The 17,341-nt window shown below is 59.1% G+C and overlaps 1 protein-coding gene and 1 long non-coding RNA gene across 2 annotated transcripts in view; one reads left to right on the top strand and one right to left on the bottom strand.

The window, feature by feature from the left end:
- The window catches only part of PLPP7 (phospholipid phosphatase 7 (inactive)), an 18,424-nt gene extending 6,195 nt beyond the window's left edge, over positions 1-12,229 (top strand). Inside the window, exon 2 of the mRNA XM_006734615.3 lies at positions 8,349-12,229. Coding sequence (XP_006734678.1) covers positions 8,349-8,713 — 365 coding nt within the window. The 3' untranslated portion in view covers positions 8,714-12,229. The remainder of the gene's footprint in view (positions 1-8,348) is intronic.
- LOC145717154 (uncharacterized) lies at positions 5,849-15,683 on the bottom strand. Its single transcript, XR_014140207.1, has 3 exons — positions 15,512-15,683; positions 7,304-7,435; positions 5,849-6,968 (listed from the first exon to the last, which is right to left on the bottom strand). It is a non-coding gene; the product is annotated as an uncharacterized LOC145717154 (long non-coding RNA).
- Positions 15,684-17,341: the final 1,658 nt, after the last annotated feature.

A 17,341-nucleotide genomic window follows, 5' to 3' on the forward strand; every position in this document is an offset into this window, starting at 1 on the left:
CTTGCATCACCCCTGTGCCCACCCAGCCCCCCTGGGCCGGCCCTCCATATAATCTGTGTTGTTGGCTCTCCCTCACCGCCCACCGGGTCCTGCTCTCAGGGACAGCGTGGTGATGACTGTCCCCGAGACTTGCAGAGCCTGTCCCTATCGATGGCGACCTAGGCTGCCCCTAGCCTTCCCTGCCAGCTCTGCAGGGGGAGAGCAGTCCCCCTCCCACCCCTGCTTCACTTGTCATGTCTCAGTGGGGCTCGGTGAGGTGTCGGTCCCTCTGGGGGGCCTTCAGCCGCCCCCTGCCCAGGCACCGTCCTAACGGCTGCCCTTGCAGCCACGTGCAATTGGGCAGGCTCGTGTCTACACTGCTTGGCACTCAGCTGAGTGAATAGATGTTGCCGTCAGACTCCAATGCCCGTAGTTTTGATTTCCTTGTACCTCGATGGTTTTCAGAGATAGGTAGAGCCGGCTTTAGTATCTGGATTCTTCAGTTGAGCAATGGAAACCTGCAAGGTTACAGAACGTGCGCAGGATCGCTCAGGCCAGGGGAGATAGAGATAGGCCAGGGCCCATGTGTCGGCCTCCCGGGTGCCTGGGGCTGGGGGCGTGACTCCGGGTGACGTCAGGGGCTGCCCAGGTCAGGAGAGGTGCTGGGCATGTGCGCACACACACACACACACACGCGCGCGCGCACACACACACACACCACTCAACCCAGCAGAGCAGAGGTCCCAGTGTTAAGAGACTGGAAGGTTCTCGCCTACTCTCAGGACTCCCCCACCCCCACCCCACTCCTCTGCTACCTTCACCCCTCCCCAGTAGCTGCATCCTGCTGGAACCGTGTGCTTGTTTTTTAAAATAACTTTTGTGTGCGTGTGCTGAAATGCACATAACATAAAATTTATGATTTTAACCATTTTTAGGTGCTAAAATTCAGTAGCATTTAAGTGCATTCACATTGTGTGCAACATTTACCCCCATCCACCTCCAGAACTTTGCCGTCTTCCCAAAGTGAAACTCTGTCCCCAGTAATCAAGAACTCCTCATTCACTTACTTCACTTGGCAGAATGTCCTCATCCATCCCCCAACTCTTAGTAAACACTACTTTCTTCCTGTCTCTATGAGTTTGTCTATTCTAGGGACCTCATAAAAGTGCAGTCATGCAATATTTGTCCTTTTGTAAAAATAATTTTTTTTTTTTTTTAAGATTTATTTATTTGAAGGGCACCTGGGTGGCTCAGTTGGTTAAGCGTCTGACTTTTGATTTCGGCTCAGGTCATGATCTCAGGGTCCTGGGATCGAGCCCCACATCAGGCTCTGCCCTTAATGGGGAGCCTGCTTGAGATTCTCTCTCTTCCTTTGTCCATCCCCCCCACTCATGTGCTCTCTCTCTCTTGCTCCCCGCTCTGTCTCAAATAAATAAACAAATCTTAAAAAAAAAAAAAAGATTGATTTATTTGAGAGAGAGAGAGAGCGGGGAGGGGCAGAGGGAGAGGGAGAGAGAGAACCTCAAGCAGGCTCCACACCCAGCACAGAGCCGGATGTGGGGCTCGACCTCACGCCCTGAGACCCTCACCTGAGCGGAAACCAAGAGCCACGCACTTAACTGACTGCAGCACCCAGGTGCCCCTGTAAAAATAACTTTTTAAAAATGTGCCCAAGTAATGCCTGTTTGTGGTAAGCAAAAATTTAAATACAGAATTACAAAAAGACCATGAAAATCACCCTCATCTTCCCACCTAGAGAGAAGCACTGTTACCATTCAGTGCGGTGCCCTCCAGACTTTTTTTCTCTGCCTATAAACACATTTACATCTTATTTTATAAGAATGGCATCCTACTTAAATCCTGTTTGGTGCTTGTCCTTTCCTACTTAACAGAAAACCCCACCGTGCTCCCTCGGTGGCTATAAATACACATCCACCTCATCATTGGCGTTGGCCTCAGAGTGCCCCATTGTCTAGACTTGGCCACGATGTGTCTCATCCGGCTCCTACTCAAGGGCACGGGGTTGGTGCGGTTTCCAGTGTTACGAAGAATGCTGCAGTGGCCACCCTTGACCATGAATCATGGGGCACATCCCTAATTATTTCCCGAGGAGATATTCCTATAGGCCGGAGAGCTGAGTCAAGGGAGATGTGTTGCAAAGACTTCTAAGTCTGAGGCCAAATGCCCTTCAGAAAGTTTAGGCCCATTTACACTGCCCCCCAGCACTGTGGGCTGGTCCCCCCAGCTCCTGAAAGAGCTGGAATGAGGGATGAGAGGCAGGGTCGACCCCCAGGCCAGGAGCGCTGGGACCCCTACTCCCAGCCTCAGCCAGTGAGAGTCGCAGCCCACAAACCTGTCCCCCCAGCAGCCAACAAGGAGCCCCCGAATGGCCTGGCTCTGCTCCTTCCTGAGGGCATGGCCTCCACAGGGGCCATGAGAGGTCATCCCAGCCGTTCCCCTGCCTCCAAGCAGACACGCACACACGCACGCACGTGCGGCCAGCCTCAGGCAGTCAGGAGACCTCAGGAGCAGCCAATTCCAAATCCCCCATGATAGCTGTTCTTTTCTAAGGAAGCTCTGGTTCCTGCCTCGCCCCTGCACCCCTGCAGCCCCATTTCCTTGGGCAGCACAGGCCCCCAGGGTCTCTGGTTTGGGGGAGGACAAAGGGTGCTGAGGCAGGGTCCCGCCCTGCTCTGAGGCCGGGAGGCCGCTGGGGCAGCAGGGCCTGGGGGTCCAGGCACCTCAGAGTCCCGCTTGCTGAGCGTGGAGATGGCCCCCAGGATGAGCATGAGAGACGGTGAGGGAGGCCCGACCCTGTCCCAGGCGCCGTTTAGGTAGCGCTTCCTACAAGCAGCCCTCGGGCGGCCTCAGGCATTTTGTCAATGAGGGGAGGGAGGCTCGGACAGAGGGACGTGCCAAGGTCACGCAATTTGCAAGCAGCTGCCCTTGAAGCTGGCCTCTGACTCTGGAGCCCAGCTGCGTGCCCTGGCTGACGGCGGGGGGGAGTGGAGGCCGGGAGGTCCCCTGCTCGGCCCCGCTCAGGTTAGCTGTCGGGGGGCAGCGGGCTTTGGCTACTCTCCTGCCCCTCGCCCCCAAGTGTCCTGCCAGGCAGGCCTTCCCCGAGGGGCCGCCCTTGCCTCCCTCCAAGTCCGGGAGGAATGTAGGTCAGGGAACCTGACGGCAGCGGGCGAGCGGAATTCACGGAGCCCTGAGTGATGGCGCCATTTGCTTCTATTTCTGGGCCGTAGATTATGCGCTGACAGTGTCAGAATCACGGTCACAGGGAGGGCTGGCCACGGCGCTGGAGGAGGGGAGGGCGGCCCTGTCGGGGCAGCAGGAGCGGGGCTGGGGGGTGGGAGGCCCAGGGAAGCCTCGGCTCGGGGCGGGTCAGAGGCAGCACCTGTATGGGAACTCTGAATCCAGGGCTTGCTGCCCGCCTGCCGCCTCGGCCAGCCTGCTTCTCCAGCCCGGGGCCGGCCCCACCTGACCTACCCAAGAACTGGAGGTCAAGTGAATGAATGAACACGGCTTAGGATGGCCCAGCGGTCTCCGAGGGGCACGGGGCAAAGGGGTAGAGTCTCTACCGCATTATGGCCTCAAGAGACAGAACCAGCCAGGGGCGCCTGGGTGGCTCAGTTGGTTAAGCGACTGCCTTCGGCTCGGGTCATGATCCTGGAATCCTGGGATCGAGTCCCGCATCGGGCTCCCTGCTCAGCAGGGAGTCTGCTTCTCCCTCTGACCCTCCTCCCTCTCATGCTCTCTGTCTCTCATTCTCTCTCTCTCAAATAAATAAATCAAATCTTTAAAAAAAAAAAAAAAAAGAGACAGAACCAGCCAGAAAGAGCAGCAGGTTCCCCAAGGCTCAGATGCAGGGTTCTTAAATCATGGGATTCTTAAATCATGGGACACAGGCAGCCTCCGAGGCCTCCGTTCAGGGGGGCAGGGGAGGGTCGAGGAGCCCAGCCGCCCTCCCTCCCCCCCCCCCCCCGCAGCTTCACCACCGGGCCGCCTCGGTCATCTGGTTCATGTACCGAGTCTTTGTAAATGCTTTCACCGGGGAAAAAACGCTCCGCTGCCGCGTGGAGGGTGTGGGTCTAGCTCAGTTCTTGGCCTGTGGATCCTGACCACTCATGCAGGGAGCTGGGGCTTGTGGGGAGATGGGGGCACAAGCCCTTCTTGCCTTCAGCCACCGAATCTGAGCCGGGCCCTGAGCTGGGGGCCCCCACTGGGCAGCCTAGACGTGCCAATGCTGCTCCCGCCCAACGCCTCCGTGGACACCTCGCCAGGACTCACACTTGTCTGGGAAGGCAGGTTTCAAACCAGCAGCAACTTGCCAAGTTGATGAGCCCTGGTTTTTTGGCTGGGAAACTTGGTCACCGGTTGGACAGACAACTGTGTCTTCCAGTGGCTAGTGTCCGGTTTGGCTCTGGTCCACATTAGCCCCCCCCAGACCCCGGCAGCCCACCAGACATGCAGACTGTGGCTGGCCACTGCCCCCCAGCACCAGGGAAGCCCGGGCCCTGGACGCTCTGACTTCCCTTCAGGTGACAATGGTTGCAGGACGGGGCCATGTAAAAGTCTGACCCTGGTGGGAGCTCACAGAAGGAAACCCTTTCGCTGGTGCACCTGCCTGATGGCAGGAGCTGCCAGGTCGGGCCGGCTGGGACTGAGGGAGGATGACAGCGGCCGTGCCATCGACCAGCACACACAGGCTGTGCTGGACGCCTCTCGGGCACTGAGGAGCTCACTGTCCTGCGATGAGCCCTCTACAGGTGAGTGGGTCAAGGTCCTGAAAAGTGAAGGACTCGTCCTTAATTAGTGCAGGGAGAACTTGACCCCACCCGTGATCCTGGAAGCTGTGAGTTGAACCTCCACCCCAAGAACTGCCCCCCTCCTGCCTGGCCTCCTGCCATTCCTGCTCCATGAGGCCAAGAGCCCCAGGGGTCAGCTGCCTCCCTTCAGCTCCCCCCTGCCCTGGGGATCTGGCAGGCCCGGTCCCTCCGTCCTGCTGGGACTGTGACCTCCCGCAGGCTCCAGCTGGCTCCCCGCCTGGGCCTGGCCTCCACCTGGGTCAGTGGGCTGGCCAGCCACACACCTCCCCAGCTGGCTAGCTCCCGGAACGAGTTGCCATGGAAATGCGGGGTAGGCGCCTGTAGAACGAGGTTCCCTCCCTCCCTGCGGCTCGGCCTCCCTCAGGCCGGCAGCCTCTCCGCCCACCGCTCCCTGCTCTTGGCCTCCCTTGCTGGCCAGGCACCTGCCAAGGTGGGCAGATATCAGCTATGGAGAGGGGAAGGCCCGGGAGAGGCCAGGGGTCCAGATCCCAAACCAGGAGACCAGATAGCAGGCAGTAGCCCTGGGGGGTTGGGGGGGGTTGCAGGTAACAAGGAAGGCCAAGAAGTTCCGCACAACTAACCAGGGAACGCAGTGTGAATTTGGGAGCGATCTGAACGCCCCATGCTGGGACCTTTCAATAAACATGCCACAGAGCTTCATCTGCCACAGCTGTGGGAGTCGGGGGTGGGGGGCAGGGGTGTGGCCAGACTTTCCCAAGCAGGTTACGGAACCGTGTGCAGAGCGTGTTACAGATGTTATTAAATCTATGCATGCTCTGGGGCGCCTGGGTGGCTCAGTTGTTAAGCGTCTGCCTTCAGCTCAGGTCATGATCCCAGGTTCCTGGGATCGAGCCCCGCATCGGGCTCCCTGCTCTGCGGGAAGCCTGCTTCTCCCTCTCCTGCTCCCCCTGCTTGTGTTCCCTCTCTCGCTGTCTCTCTCTCTGTCAAATAAATAAATAAAACCTTAAAAAAAAAATCTATGCATGCTCTGTAGGCGGATAAGGGTCTGGAACGGCGGCAACCTATGGGTGGCAGGATTACAGGTGATTTAAAATTTTACTCTTGTTTTCTAATTTGTAAACTTTCTACAGTGAATACCTACTGCATCATTTTTTTTTCCCAAAAGTTGGTTGGATTTTTCCCCATGTCTGAGCAAGAGCCGCTGTAGGCCAACAATTTGGATATCCCCTGCAGTTTCCAGAAAAGCCCCCATCGCGCAGCTGCAGTGAATTATCGCATAGTGGCCATCAATCCTCCACCTTTCTCTGGCCCTCCGGCTGTGCCAGGCATGGCGGGGGACAGGCTTGCCCCAGTGTGCTGGGACGTCCCTGTTTGAGCCCTGAATGTCTTGTGTCCCAGGAAACCCTTCTGTCCCAGGCACACTTGAGAAGGCTGGTCACCTGGGCCTGACCCCCTCCAGGAGGTAGGTGTCTGTGATCTCATCGTCCTGGTGAGGAAAGGTGAGTAACTTGTCCAAGGTCGCACAGCCAGGAGGCTCCCAGACTGAGATGCGAACCAGGGTCTCTGTGACACTCGTGAGCTTGGCCATCACACCACGATGCCTGGTCTCCTCTGTCACCTGAAGAAGGGTTTCCAGGTGCTGTGATCGATAGGCGTCTAGGCGTCTCCAGGGGCCTTTCTAATGGTGGGGACAGTTTCCTCGGAGGTCCCCCTCATTGGCTGTCTGGATGTCACTGTGATCAGCTGGGTGAAACCGGAGCCTTGGCACGATGCCTTCCTCTAACAGCACAGAGAGACAGAGCACCCCTTCCAAGGCCACACAGCACGGAGTGGGTGGGCGGAGGCAGGATGGATGAAGACCCAGGTCTCCCCCGTGCTCCCAAATGGGAGAAGAGCTCACACCCCTGGCCATTCACCCCAGGCAGTGACTTCACGAACATCTAGAGACTGCCATTCTGTGCCTGGCCCTGGGCACAAACCTGTGAATGAGGGGCCTCCGGCCCGGCCTCCATGGAGGGATGGTGCAGGGAGGCGGGGAGGAGCCGATGCCGAGTGTCTCATCAGCCAGAGGGTTCCTTGGCTGCAGCTGGGCGAGTGACGAGGAGGGGAAACGTGATGTGCTGGGAACGCACCATTCAGGGCCTGACCTGGAGGTCAGGGAAGGCCTCCCTGAGGAGGTGACGTTCATGCCAAGGCCTGAAGGATGAGGGAGAATAAGTCAGTGGGGGAGGGAAAGGGCGGAACCCTCTGGAAAGGAGGAGCCACAGGGATGAACGGTCCCATCTCCAAGGCTTTGCCATGTCGTCTGTAACATGGGGATGGTGTGGTTTGGTTGCTGCAGAAACTAATGTGACATGGTCCCTCCTAAAGAGACACGTAGCGTCATCGTAGGACGCGGTGACCCCACCCGTGGGTGTGCCCCCACAAGAACTGGAAACAGGCGCTGACAAATACTCGCACACAAACATTCGTAATAGCCGGGAGGTGCCGGCCGCCCAGATGTCCGCGGACAGATGGACGGAGACACCAACCGTGTACGTCCAGACAGGGGAATATTATTCAGCCTTGGCAGTGAGGAACGGGCCCGTGCCGCGGGGATGATTCCCTGTATGCGAAACGTCCAGAAGAGGCCAATCCATCAAGACAGAAAGCAGATGAGGGGGCTGTGGGGAGGAGGACAGGGGCTGGTTACTTACTGGGTAGGGGACCCCCTTTCGGGGTGATCAACATATCTAGGAACTGGATAGAGGTGATGGTTGCCCAGCCCTGTGAATGTACTAAATGCCACTGAACTGTGCACTTAAAAATGGTTCGTTGTAAGTGACGTGAATTTCACCTTAACTTTTAAAGATCAGGGATGGAGGGATGCCTGGGTGGCTCAGTCGGTTGAGCGTCTGCCTTCAGCTCAGGTCATGATCCCAGGGTCCTGGGATCCCTGCTCAGCAACGAGACTGCTTCTCCCTCTACCTCTGCCCCTCACCCCCCCCTCGTGCTTGCTTGCTTGCTCTCTCTCTCTCTCAAATAAATAAAACCTTTTAAAAAATAAGTAAAAAAAACAGGGGTGGTAATGTGCTGCTCTCAACACGGCAGGAACCTCAGTGAGGTCCTTCGAGAACAGTCGCCAGCCAGGGCAGTGGGTCAGGCCCTCCGAGGGGCCCCCAGGGGCCAGCGATACCCCCCAATGAGCCACCCTCTCATGCAGCACCTTTCCCGAGCACCATGAACAAATTGGGTCCGGACCCTCTCGGAGCACCTGTAGCATCAGGGAAGAGATGAGAGAAATGCTAAGAAAGTGTGTGATGTGTCAGGGCTGGGAAACGCTGTAAGGAGGAAGTCGGGGAGGGGTGGAGAGTGCCAGGGCTGTGGTAAACAGGTGGTCGGGAAGGCATGAGCCGGTGGATAGCCCAGGAAAAGGGTTCAGCCAGAGGGAACAGCATAGGCAAAGGCCCTGAGGTGGAAACATGCCCAGGGCTGAGTGTGGCTGGAAGGAAGAAAGCAAGACGGGGTGGGGGTGCTGAGCTGTGAGGGGACACTGACCGTCCCTCGGGCCTCTCTCTCTCTCTCTCTCGCCCACAGCTCTGCTCCTGGACATCATGACGGTGGCCGGCGTCCAGAAGCTCATCAAGAGGCGCGGCCCGTTCGAGACAAGCCCCAGCCTCCTGGACTACCTCACCATGGACATCTACGCCTTCCCCGCCGGGCACGCCAGCCGCGCGGCCATGGTGTCCAAGTTCTTCCTCAGCCACCTGGTGCTGGCTGTGCCCCTGCGCGTCCTGCTGGTGCTCTGGGCCTTCTGTGTGGGCCTGTCGCGCGTGATGATCGGCCGCCACCACATCACGGACGTCATCTCGGGCTTCATCATCGGCTACTTCCAGTTCCGCCTGGTGGAGCTGGTCTGGATGTCCTCTAACACCTGCCAGATGCTCATCTCCGCCTGGTGAGCCACCTGCCCGTGGCTCAGGACCCGGGGTGGCCTGAGAGAGGGGACAGGAGGAGCAGGGCCAGTGGGGGGCGGGGCGGCAAACCCGCGGCCTCATCTCCCCCATCTCGGTTGGAGGCTGGTGACCTCAGCCAGGCCGCCCCGAGGGCCGGTGTGGCCGGTAGTGCCGAGTGTCCCCGCTCCTGCACTGAGACTGAGTGTCCTCTCGAGGCAGGCCGGGGGCCCGTGGGACAGCCGTGCTTTGCTTCTGCCCTGGAGAAGGAAGGCGAGAACCAACGTGGCAGGAGCAGGGCCGAGCCTTGACCTGTCCCTTCGTCGTCGTGACTGCTGAGCGCTTGGCCGTGCCCCCAGGCCACGGTGCGATGCCTGACAAGACACCCCCAGCCACCGCCCACCCAGGGCGAGAGCTTAGGGCAGCACTTTCCGACGGGTGCCCTGCCGGACGCCGGCCTGCAAGACGCTTTTGGAAGAAAAAGGTTTTGTGGTCAAATAATCTTGGGGAATGCTGCATAGTCTGCCCCCATGCTGGCCGTTCACAAGGTCCATTGCTGTCATAAAGGCTCTGACAAGTCCTGTAGAAACGCTTCCTGTCAGACCCGGTCCAACTCCGTGTTTCCTCAACTTATTTGGCCTCAGACCCGTTTTCTCGAGGAACAGCTGCGAACCCCCAAAGATCCGCTGTCTCCTCAAGCACATTTTGGGAGATGCTGCCCGCGAGCCAGAGGGCCTGAGCGAGAGTGGGCCTCTTCCAGAGCCCAGGGAGGCCGGGTGTCGCGTGCCGCCTGCGGAGAGCCCCCGGCCATGGGCGTCGGTGCCGCTTTGGCCCCCAGGGGCCGGACTCCGTGTGACCTGATAGGTCATTTCCAAGTACCCGTCATGGGTGTGCGTTTCATGTGAGGACACAGATGACAGGCAGCGGACCCTCTCCCAAGTGCTCTCTCGCGCGTGGCGCACGTTTCCGGGCAGGACAATCTCTGTTGACATCCAGGGTGGGATTTCTTCAGCCCCAGACAGGCCAAGGTGTCAAGTGTTCAGGGGGCAAGGGGCTCCTAGACTTTTCCAGGCTGGTGGGTCGTTCTCCCTGAGGTCACTGTCTGGGGTTCCAGGGCCTGGGTCATGAACAGCTTGGGATGCCCCTAAGGTGCCGCTGTCGGGGTGTCCCCTGGGGGCCCGGACCCTCTCTCGCTCCAGCCTCAGGTCTCCCTGGCTCCCTGCCCCCGAGCCAGTGGACAAGCCATCAGGCCAACACAGGCGAGCCCGAGGAGAGCCATGACGAGGGGCGTCAGGAGAGCTCGGGCCAGGGGCCAGCCAGGAAGGAGGGGAAGAGTGTTCCGGTCAGGGGGAGGAGGGGGCAAGGAGGCCATGCCTGCAACAGATTAAGGGGAGTCCCACATGGCTGCGCCCAGAGAGCAGGGTAGGGGGGGAGATGCGTCAGGCTGGGGCCGAGGCTTGGGGTTCCCGGAGCGAGCGCTTAGTGTGTGAGGGCTCGACACCTTATGTCAGGCCTCTGACGTGGGGCCACTGACGTGCCCATGGTGCGGATGAGAAAAAGAGGCCCAGAGAGGGGAGGTGATTTGCCCAAGGTTGCAGGCGGCAGTATGTTGGGGCCCACCACCCCCATCCCCGCCACTTGGCTCAGCTTCCCAGGGCTACCGTAGGGAAGTGCCACAACCCAGCGGCCTGAAGCCCCTGTGAGACTTATTCTCTCACAGATCCGGAGGTAGAGGCTCAAAATCAAGGGGTCCGCGAGGCCATCCTGCCTCTGCGACTCTGAGGAGAGCCCTGCCTTGCCCGTCCGGCTTCTGCTGGTGCCCGGGGTCCTGGGGTTATGCTGGCCACGGCCCCACAGTTTTCCGTCCCTGCTCAGCCCCGGCAGGAGCTTCTCCCTGCTTCCGTGTCTCCTCTGCTCTGAGGACAGCGGTCACGGGGGGGTCAGGACCCACCTCCTCCAGTGTGACTTCGTTTTAACCAACATCTTAATCACATCTGCAGAGACCCTATTTCCAAATAAGGTCACGGTCATAGGTACTGGGAGTTAGGACTTCAACATATCTTTTGGGGGAGGCCACAATTCGACCCATAACACCTATGACCCTTTGGGGGAGGAACCCACCTTTGTTCTCAGCCAGGCCATGGGGACAGGGCAAGGACAGGGCACGTTGCCGTCGGCAGAGGGGCCCAGCTGCCAATGATGGAGCGGGAGTTGGGTCTCCAGACCCAGAATGTTCCACCGGCCTAGCCCTCGGGGCCTGACCACCCGCCCCTCCTGCTGCAGGGGACCCAAATCCTCACCACATCCTCCATGGTTGTGGCTCCCCCCACAGCCGGGCCGGGGCATGGTCCCTGCAGACAGGACCCTCCCGCCCCCCCCCCACCTGCCCACTCTCCCAAGACCCCGGGGCTGCTCTCTTGAGCCCCCAGGGTTCCCTGCCCTGCTGGGGGTGCAGGACATCCGCACCTTGTCTTTCCCCTAAAGGGGCTCTGGGGAACCAAACTGGCCAGGCCACCACGATGAAAAGCCCCAACTTCCAATCTGGAGCATTGGCTGCTTCTGGAGTCTTTTAAAATACATTCTGCAAGTTTCCCCAGATGCTCTTGGGTGATGAGTTTCTGAGATGCTGAGCAGAAGGGGTGAGGGTGTCTTCCTTCCCCAACTCGCCCCCACCCTGGAAATCTGTCATTCACGGTGGATCCTCCTCCAGCCTTGGGCTGGGGATGGGCGGCTGCCCTCTGGGGCCCATCTGCGGGGGGTGGGGGGTGGTCTCTGGAGTCTGTAGGATGAGGAGGGGTTTCTGAAGAACGGAGGGCTCTCAGCAGCCCCCCTAAGGGTTAGAGGGGGCTGGTGGGATCCCAAGTGCCTAATAAATGGTTAAGAGGAAAGGTCCCTGGGAAGTCTTGTCTGGGAGGCACATCCTGTGGGGTGTCGGTCACGCTGGGTGCTAGAGACCCAGGCTCAGGCCAATGTCAGCACTTCTGGGCAGGGGTGACATCCCCTCTCGGAGCCCCCATGTACTGCTCGGTCAGATAGGGATGACAGTGGTCCCCGGGAGGTCCTGTGTGACTCAGGGGTGCCCTCCATGTGGGAGCCTGGCAGGTCTGTGCTCAAGGATGCCACCCAGGCCTCATGGATGGATTCCTCCAAGGGAGCCCACAAGAGCAGAGCAGAAGGAGAGGGGTTGATTGGCGGGGAGGCTGCAATTCCTCAGGAACCTGCCCTCACCCCACTGTTCATGGAGAGCACCTAGGGGGGATGTGGGAGGGCAGGGGTGGCTAGGGAACAGCTCCCAGAGCCCCAGTGTTGGAACCAGAGGCAGTGTGTGCATGTGCTCACGCGGGTACAGTAAATGCCCTTCCATGACCAGAGCCAACAACTGCTCTTTTTATTTATGGTGAATTCTGAGAGCTGGTTTCTGGATGGTAAACCAATCCGGCGTACCTGGGATGAACCCCAGGGGTCAAGACGCAGTACCCTTTCTAAATACTGCTAGATTGGACTGGATAAAGATTTTGTTAAGGATTTTTGCCTCTATATCCGTGAGGGATGTTTGTGCTGTGTCCTTGATCTGTCTGTGTCTGCTTGGGTCATCAGGGTAATGCTGGCCTCTTCTATGTTTCTGAGAGTCTGTTCAGCACGGGCATGATTTTTTCAGATCTCAGGCCTCTCCTTCTTTCCTAACCTCTCAGAAACCACCGCTCAGTGGAGCTGACCCTTCAATTTACAACTGACTCTGGAGAGAGGAGGGGAGAGGAGGGGAGGGGAGGGCAGAGGGAAGGGGGGGTGGAGGGGAGGGAAGGGGAGGCGAGAGCAGAAGAGGGGAGGGGAGAGCAGAAGAGGGGAGGGGAGGGGAAGAGAGGAGAAGGGGAGGGGAGAGCAGGAGAGGGGAAGGGAGGAGAGGGAAGAACAGGAGAGGGGAGAGGAGGGGACTTAGCCATATTTTACAGGCAAGAAGTATAGTCGATGTACAATGTTTCATTAGTTTCAGGTGTACTGCTTTTTAAAAAAACAAAGTAAAATCCCACTGTGCCAGAGGGCTGCCATGTTGTCTGAAGTCCGCCTCGGCCAGACTCCCCGCCGCTGTGCCAGGCTGGATGTCAGGTAGGGCAGGATCAAGCCCCAGGAGCTGTCTATACACCTCCTCCACCCTTCCTTCCCCTCCCCCTCCGTCAGCTGGACCCAGACCCCAGGGGCTTCCGCTCACTCCTCCTGGGGGCTGGAGCTGGTCCTGAATTCACCCAGTGCCCTCCTACCTCTAATCTTTCCCATCCCGTCCCCCCTCCCCACGCCCAGCCACCATGGCAAAGGTGATCCCTTCCCAGAGTGTGGAAGAACAGGAATCCAGAGACTACCTGCAAGAATGGTGACCACGGAAACCTGCAAAGGTTATTTCCCTGGCTGAGCAGGAATGTGTGGCTTGTCCCTGACGTTGCTGTGACCAAGGGCTCCGAGGGGGTGTGGACAGCAGGGCCGTCACATGTTAGGGAGGATCTGGGCGGAGCCTCTTTGACAGAGAAGGTGGCCACCCCAGCCCTCAGTGGCTCCTGGTGCCGTAAGGAAAAGGCCTGAGGACATGTCCCCTCAAGGCGGCCGGGCCCCAGAGGTGTGGGCCAGAGCTTCCCACACCTGGGTGTCCTCTGTCAAGGTCATGTGGTCAGAGGGCCAAGCTGGAGTTGGGCTGGGCAGGGTGGTGTTGAGGAAAAGAGCGCACACATGGGAGTCAGATCCAGCTTCAAATTCTGGCCCTGACGGGTCTCTGAGCCCTCTGAACCTCAGTTTCCCCCTCTACAAAATGGGGTTAATACTAGCCTTGCATAGGTGGGAGCATTAGAGCAAGGGATGCAGAGCCCCCAGCTTAGGCCTGGCACATTAAAGGTTGCAAAGGAAAGAATGAGCCGCCTGGACCACCGCGGCCCCGGAGAGGACCGCGCATGTCCCCTGGGCGCTCAGGGCAGGATGATTAGGGGCTTGGATGGGCAGGCGTCAGGTGGGAGCTCGGGGACCTGGAGGTGGCCGTGTGCCCATGTCACGGTGGGACCAGTGCGGGCTGGCTTCTGGCGTGGCTTGCCCGGACCCTGGTGTGGGGGTGGGCAGGGCAGGGTGGGGTGTGGAGGGTCTGTGCTCCTTCCCCGCGAGAGCGGCTTTTCTGGAAGGCTGTCATAGGAGCATCGGAGGTGGGGAGTACCTCTCAGGGTGGCGCGAAAGTGCGATTTCTACCTAACCACCTATCCCCATCTCCGTGGCAACCGCAGGGCTTCGGGGATTCTGTGGCCATCATCACTGTGGTTCAAGTCCTGCGAGAGGGAGGAACCCCACTCCAGCGCCAGAAAAGGGACAAACAGCTGTTCGGTGTGGTGGGGAGGATTTGGGGAAGGCCAGAGCACCAGGCCTCACCATGGTTACACTTCGGACCTGGCAAAAGAGAGGCTCCGGCCCCCCAAATGCTGCAACCCCACCGTGGGAAGAGGTGGCCCTGGGACTTGTCCTGGTGGTCCTTCGGTGTGCTCACAGAGGCGTAGGGATGCACACACACACACACACGCACACTCACACACACTTCACACCAAGCAGAATGACTACTGTTTTATAATCTGCCGTCCCGTGTCATCGGATGTCACGGACACATCTCTGGGTGCTTCCATAGGGTCCCACAGGGCCATCAGCTGCACCCCTGCTGAATTCGCTTTCCCCTTTTTATGAATTTTCAAACGCTAATTCCAGTATAGTTAATGTGCATTCGTTTTCTTAGCCAGGCCTCTCTGAGTAGGTACTGGTTTTCTTAGGCTTCTGGAAGGTTTGCTCTGCTCTGTTTCACCCCCTGTGAAAACTTGCTCCCTCTCTGTGCACACATCTGTGACAGTCTCCTCACAGGACATCCCCGGAGATGGGAAAGGGAGCAGAAGCGATGCCCAGGCGGCGGGGGGCGGGGGCCAGGAGCCAGGCCTCCAAGCCGGACAGCCCTGGTGTGAGTCCCCGTGTTGCCGCTCCCCGGAGGGGGCCGTCAACCTACAGAGCCGCAGATAAATCAAGGGTGACGATGACAGTCCCCACTGCCCAAGGGTCCGGGAGGAACAGATGACCCGTCTGGCATGCTGTGTCGGACGGAATAACAGCCCCCCAGGGACGTCTGCTTCCAAATGCCCCGGACCCGAGGCTATGTTCCATTAGGTGGGAATTGAGACAGCGGATGGAATCAAGGTTGCTGATCAGCTGACCCTAAATAGGGAGCATAACCCGGCTCCTCCAGGTGGGCGCAATGCAATCACGAGGGTCCTTGAAAGTGGAAGGGGGCGGGACGAAAGCTCAGAGCCTGCAGCGTGGGAGCTCAGCCTGCTGGCCTCCGGGGCCGAGGAAGGGCCTCTAGAAGCCGGGAAATTACGCTCCCCTGGAGGCTCTAGAAGGAACCAGCCCTGCCACACCTGGATCGTAGCCCCCCCACCCCGCCGTGAGACTGGTGTGGACTTGTGACCCTCCAAGAGGTAAAACAGTCAGTTGCTCTTACTTCAAGCCCCTAAGCACGCGGTGATGTGTTAGGGCAGTGAGGGGAGCCTGGCCCGGGAGCCTCCCTCAGGCCGTCCCAGCCCCACCTGCTGCCATGGTCGGCGGCCCCACTGCCCCTCTCCCAGAAAACATGCCCGCCATCAAATCCGAGGCTTCTGGGATCAGCCAGCCCAGCAGCCTCTTCACAGAAGGTGACATCGAGGCCCAGTGAGGCCATCAGGGCCACACCAAGTGCCCAGGGCACCGAGGAGCCGCCCCCGAACCTCTGCCCCCAGCCTCCCGGGCTCCAGGCCACGAACTGACCCCTCCAGCCCCGTCAAGTTTGCTTCCATGTCGGCTGAACCTTCTCTCCAAACGAGCTCGCGGCCGGAATTGAAGGGCCCCCTGACCTGGAACTTGGCCCCCGATAAAGTTGTCATGTCAAAATAAGGGGCAGGAAGTTGGGGTTTCCGAAGCCGCCCGGCAACGTCGGCCTAGCAATGGTGGGGCTGGGGTGGAAGGAGCCTCTCCAGGAAACACACCACCGTGGGCATTAGGGCCTGAACAGTGTCCCCCGCCCCCTCTGAATAAATACATTGAAGTCCTAACCCCTAGTATCTCAGAACGTGACTGTATTTGCAGCCAGGGCCTTAAAGAAGTGCTTTAGTTAAAAGGAGGTCCGGAGAGTGGGCCCGAACCCAGCAGGGCAGGTGTTGCACAAGAGGAGGAAATTTGGACAAGGACACACACAAAAGGAAGACCATGGGAAGAGCCAGGAAGAAGGTGGGGTCTACCAACCAAGGAGAGGGGCTTTGATCTTGGACTTCCAGCCTCCAGAACGGTGAGTGAACGTGTTTCTGTTGTTTGAGCCCCCGAGCCGAGGCCCTGAGCGAAGGCAGCCCTGGCAGACACGAATGCACTGAGTGTTTCGGGTCAGCTGGCTCTCACCCATCAGCACAGGAAGAGCAAGGCTCCGGGGAGAGCGGGAGCCACGCCAGGCTGGGGGCAGGTCTGGAGCCCCGTGGAGCGCTGCGCCGGGACCAGGCCTGCACCACTCTGCTGGCGGGGCCGGGACGCTTCCGGGCGGTGTGGGATGAGCACTGTGCAAGGAGCCGCCCAGGAGGGCTGGCATCTCTGCAGAGGCCACCCCAGCATCCTGAGCCCCCGCCCGGGGGAAGCGGGAGCAACCAGTTCTGCAGGAAACCCCCGTGTCCCCAGCCCCTTTCCCCGCCTGCGGAAAACTCCAGAAGGGGCAAGAGGAAGGATAGCAGGAGTTAGAAAAATGCACGGACTCCTGGATCAACTGCCATCTGGCTCCAGGAAGAAACTGAACATCTGGCCACCACTATGGCCCACGGCGTTTATGTAACCCACGTGAGAGCACACGTGTCCGGGCGCAGGCTGGTGCCCTAGCTGCACTCCCCCCGACTCTGCCCGAGTGTGAAGTGCCTCGTGATAAGAGGGCTGTCGTGGGGCCGGGGTGCTGCCGGAGGAGGGTGCCCGGCTCGGGGTCAGAGCCCAGAGCGCCCTCCCCGTGCCCCGCAGAGCTCGTGCGCACAGGAGACCTCAGCTGGCCGGCGGAACCTGGTTTCCTCCCCTGTAAAATCACGCCCAGGAAACCTCGACGCTGGCTTCCAGCTTGGCTGTTCCGGAACCTGCGCATACATAGACACTCGCGCATCTGACGTCTCACGATTGCGGTATGTGCAGAGGCAAACCTGGAAACACGCACGGTCACGTTCACGCGCGTACATTGATACACCCGCCTACGTAGGCAATGGCGGGCTCGCACTCAGTGACCCCTCCACCCCTGCATTCTGCTGGGTATAGGGACACACAGCTGGCCTTGCCTATGTCTCTACACACACGTATGCGTGCTCTTGCACAAATGTGCACACTCAGACACTGGCACATGGACCAGGCTTGCCAGACTTAGCAAATAGAAATGCAGGGCGCAACATTTGGGACACACTTACGCTAAAAAACTTCATTTTATTCAGAGTTCCAAATTCAACCGGATGTCCTATATTTTATCTTGGAATCCTAATATGTATCTGTTCATGCACACACGCACACACACACACACACACACACTCTTACTCATGAAGACAGTAGGGTCCCCAGGCCCGGCCTAGGACATGCTGTCTCCCAGGC

This window comes from Leptonychotes weddellii, chromosome 14 (genome assembly GCF_054177405.1).
Source record: "Leptonychotes weddellii isolate Sample4059 chromosome 14, ASM5417740v2, whole genome shotgun sequence".
NCBI classification, from domain to species: domain Eukaryota; kingdom Metazoa; phylum Chordata; class Mammalia; order Carnivora; family Phocidae; genus Leptonychotes; species Leptonychotes weddellii.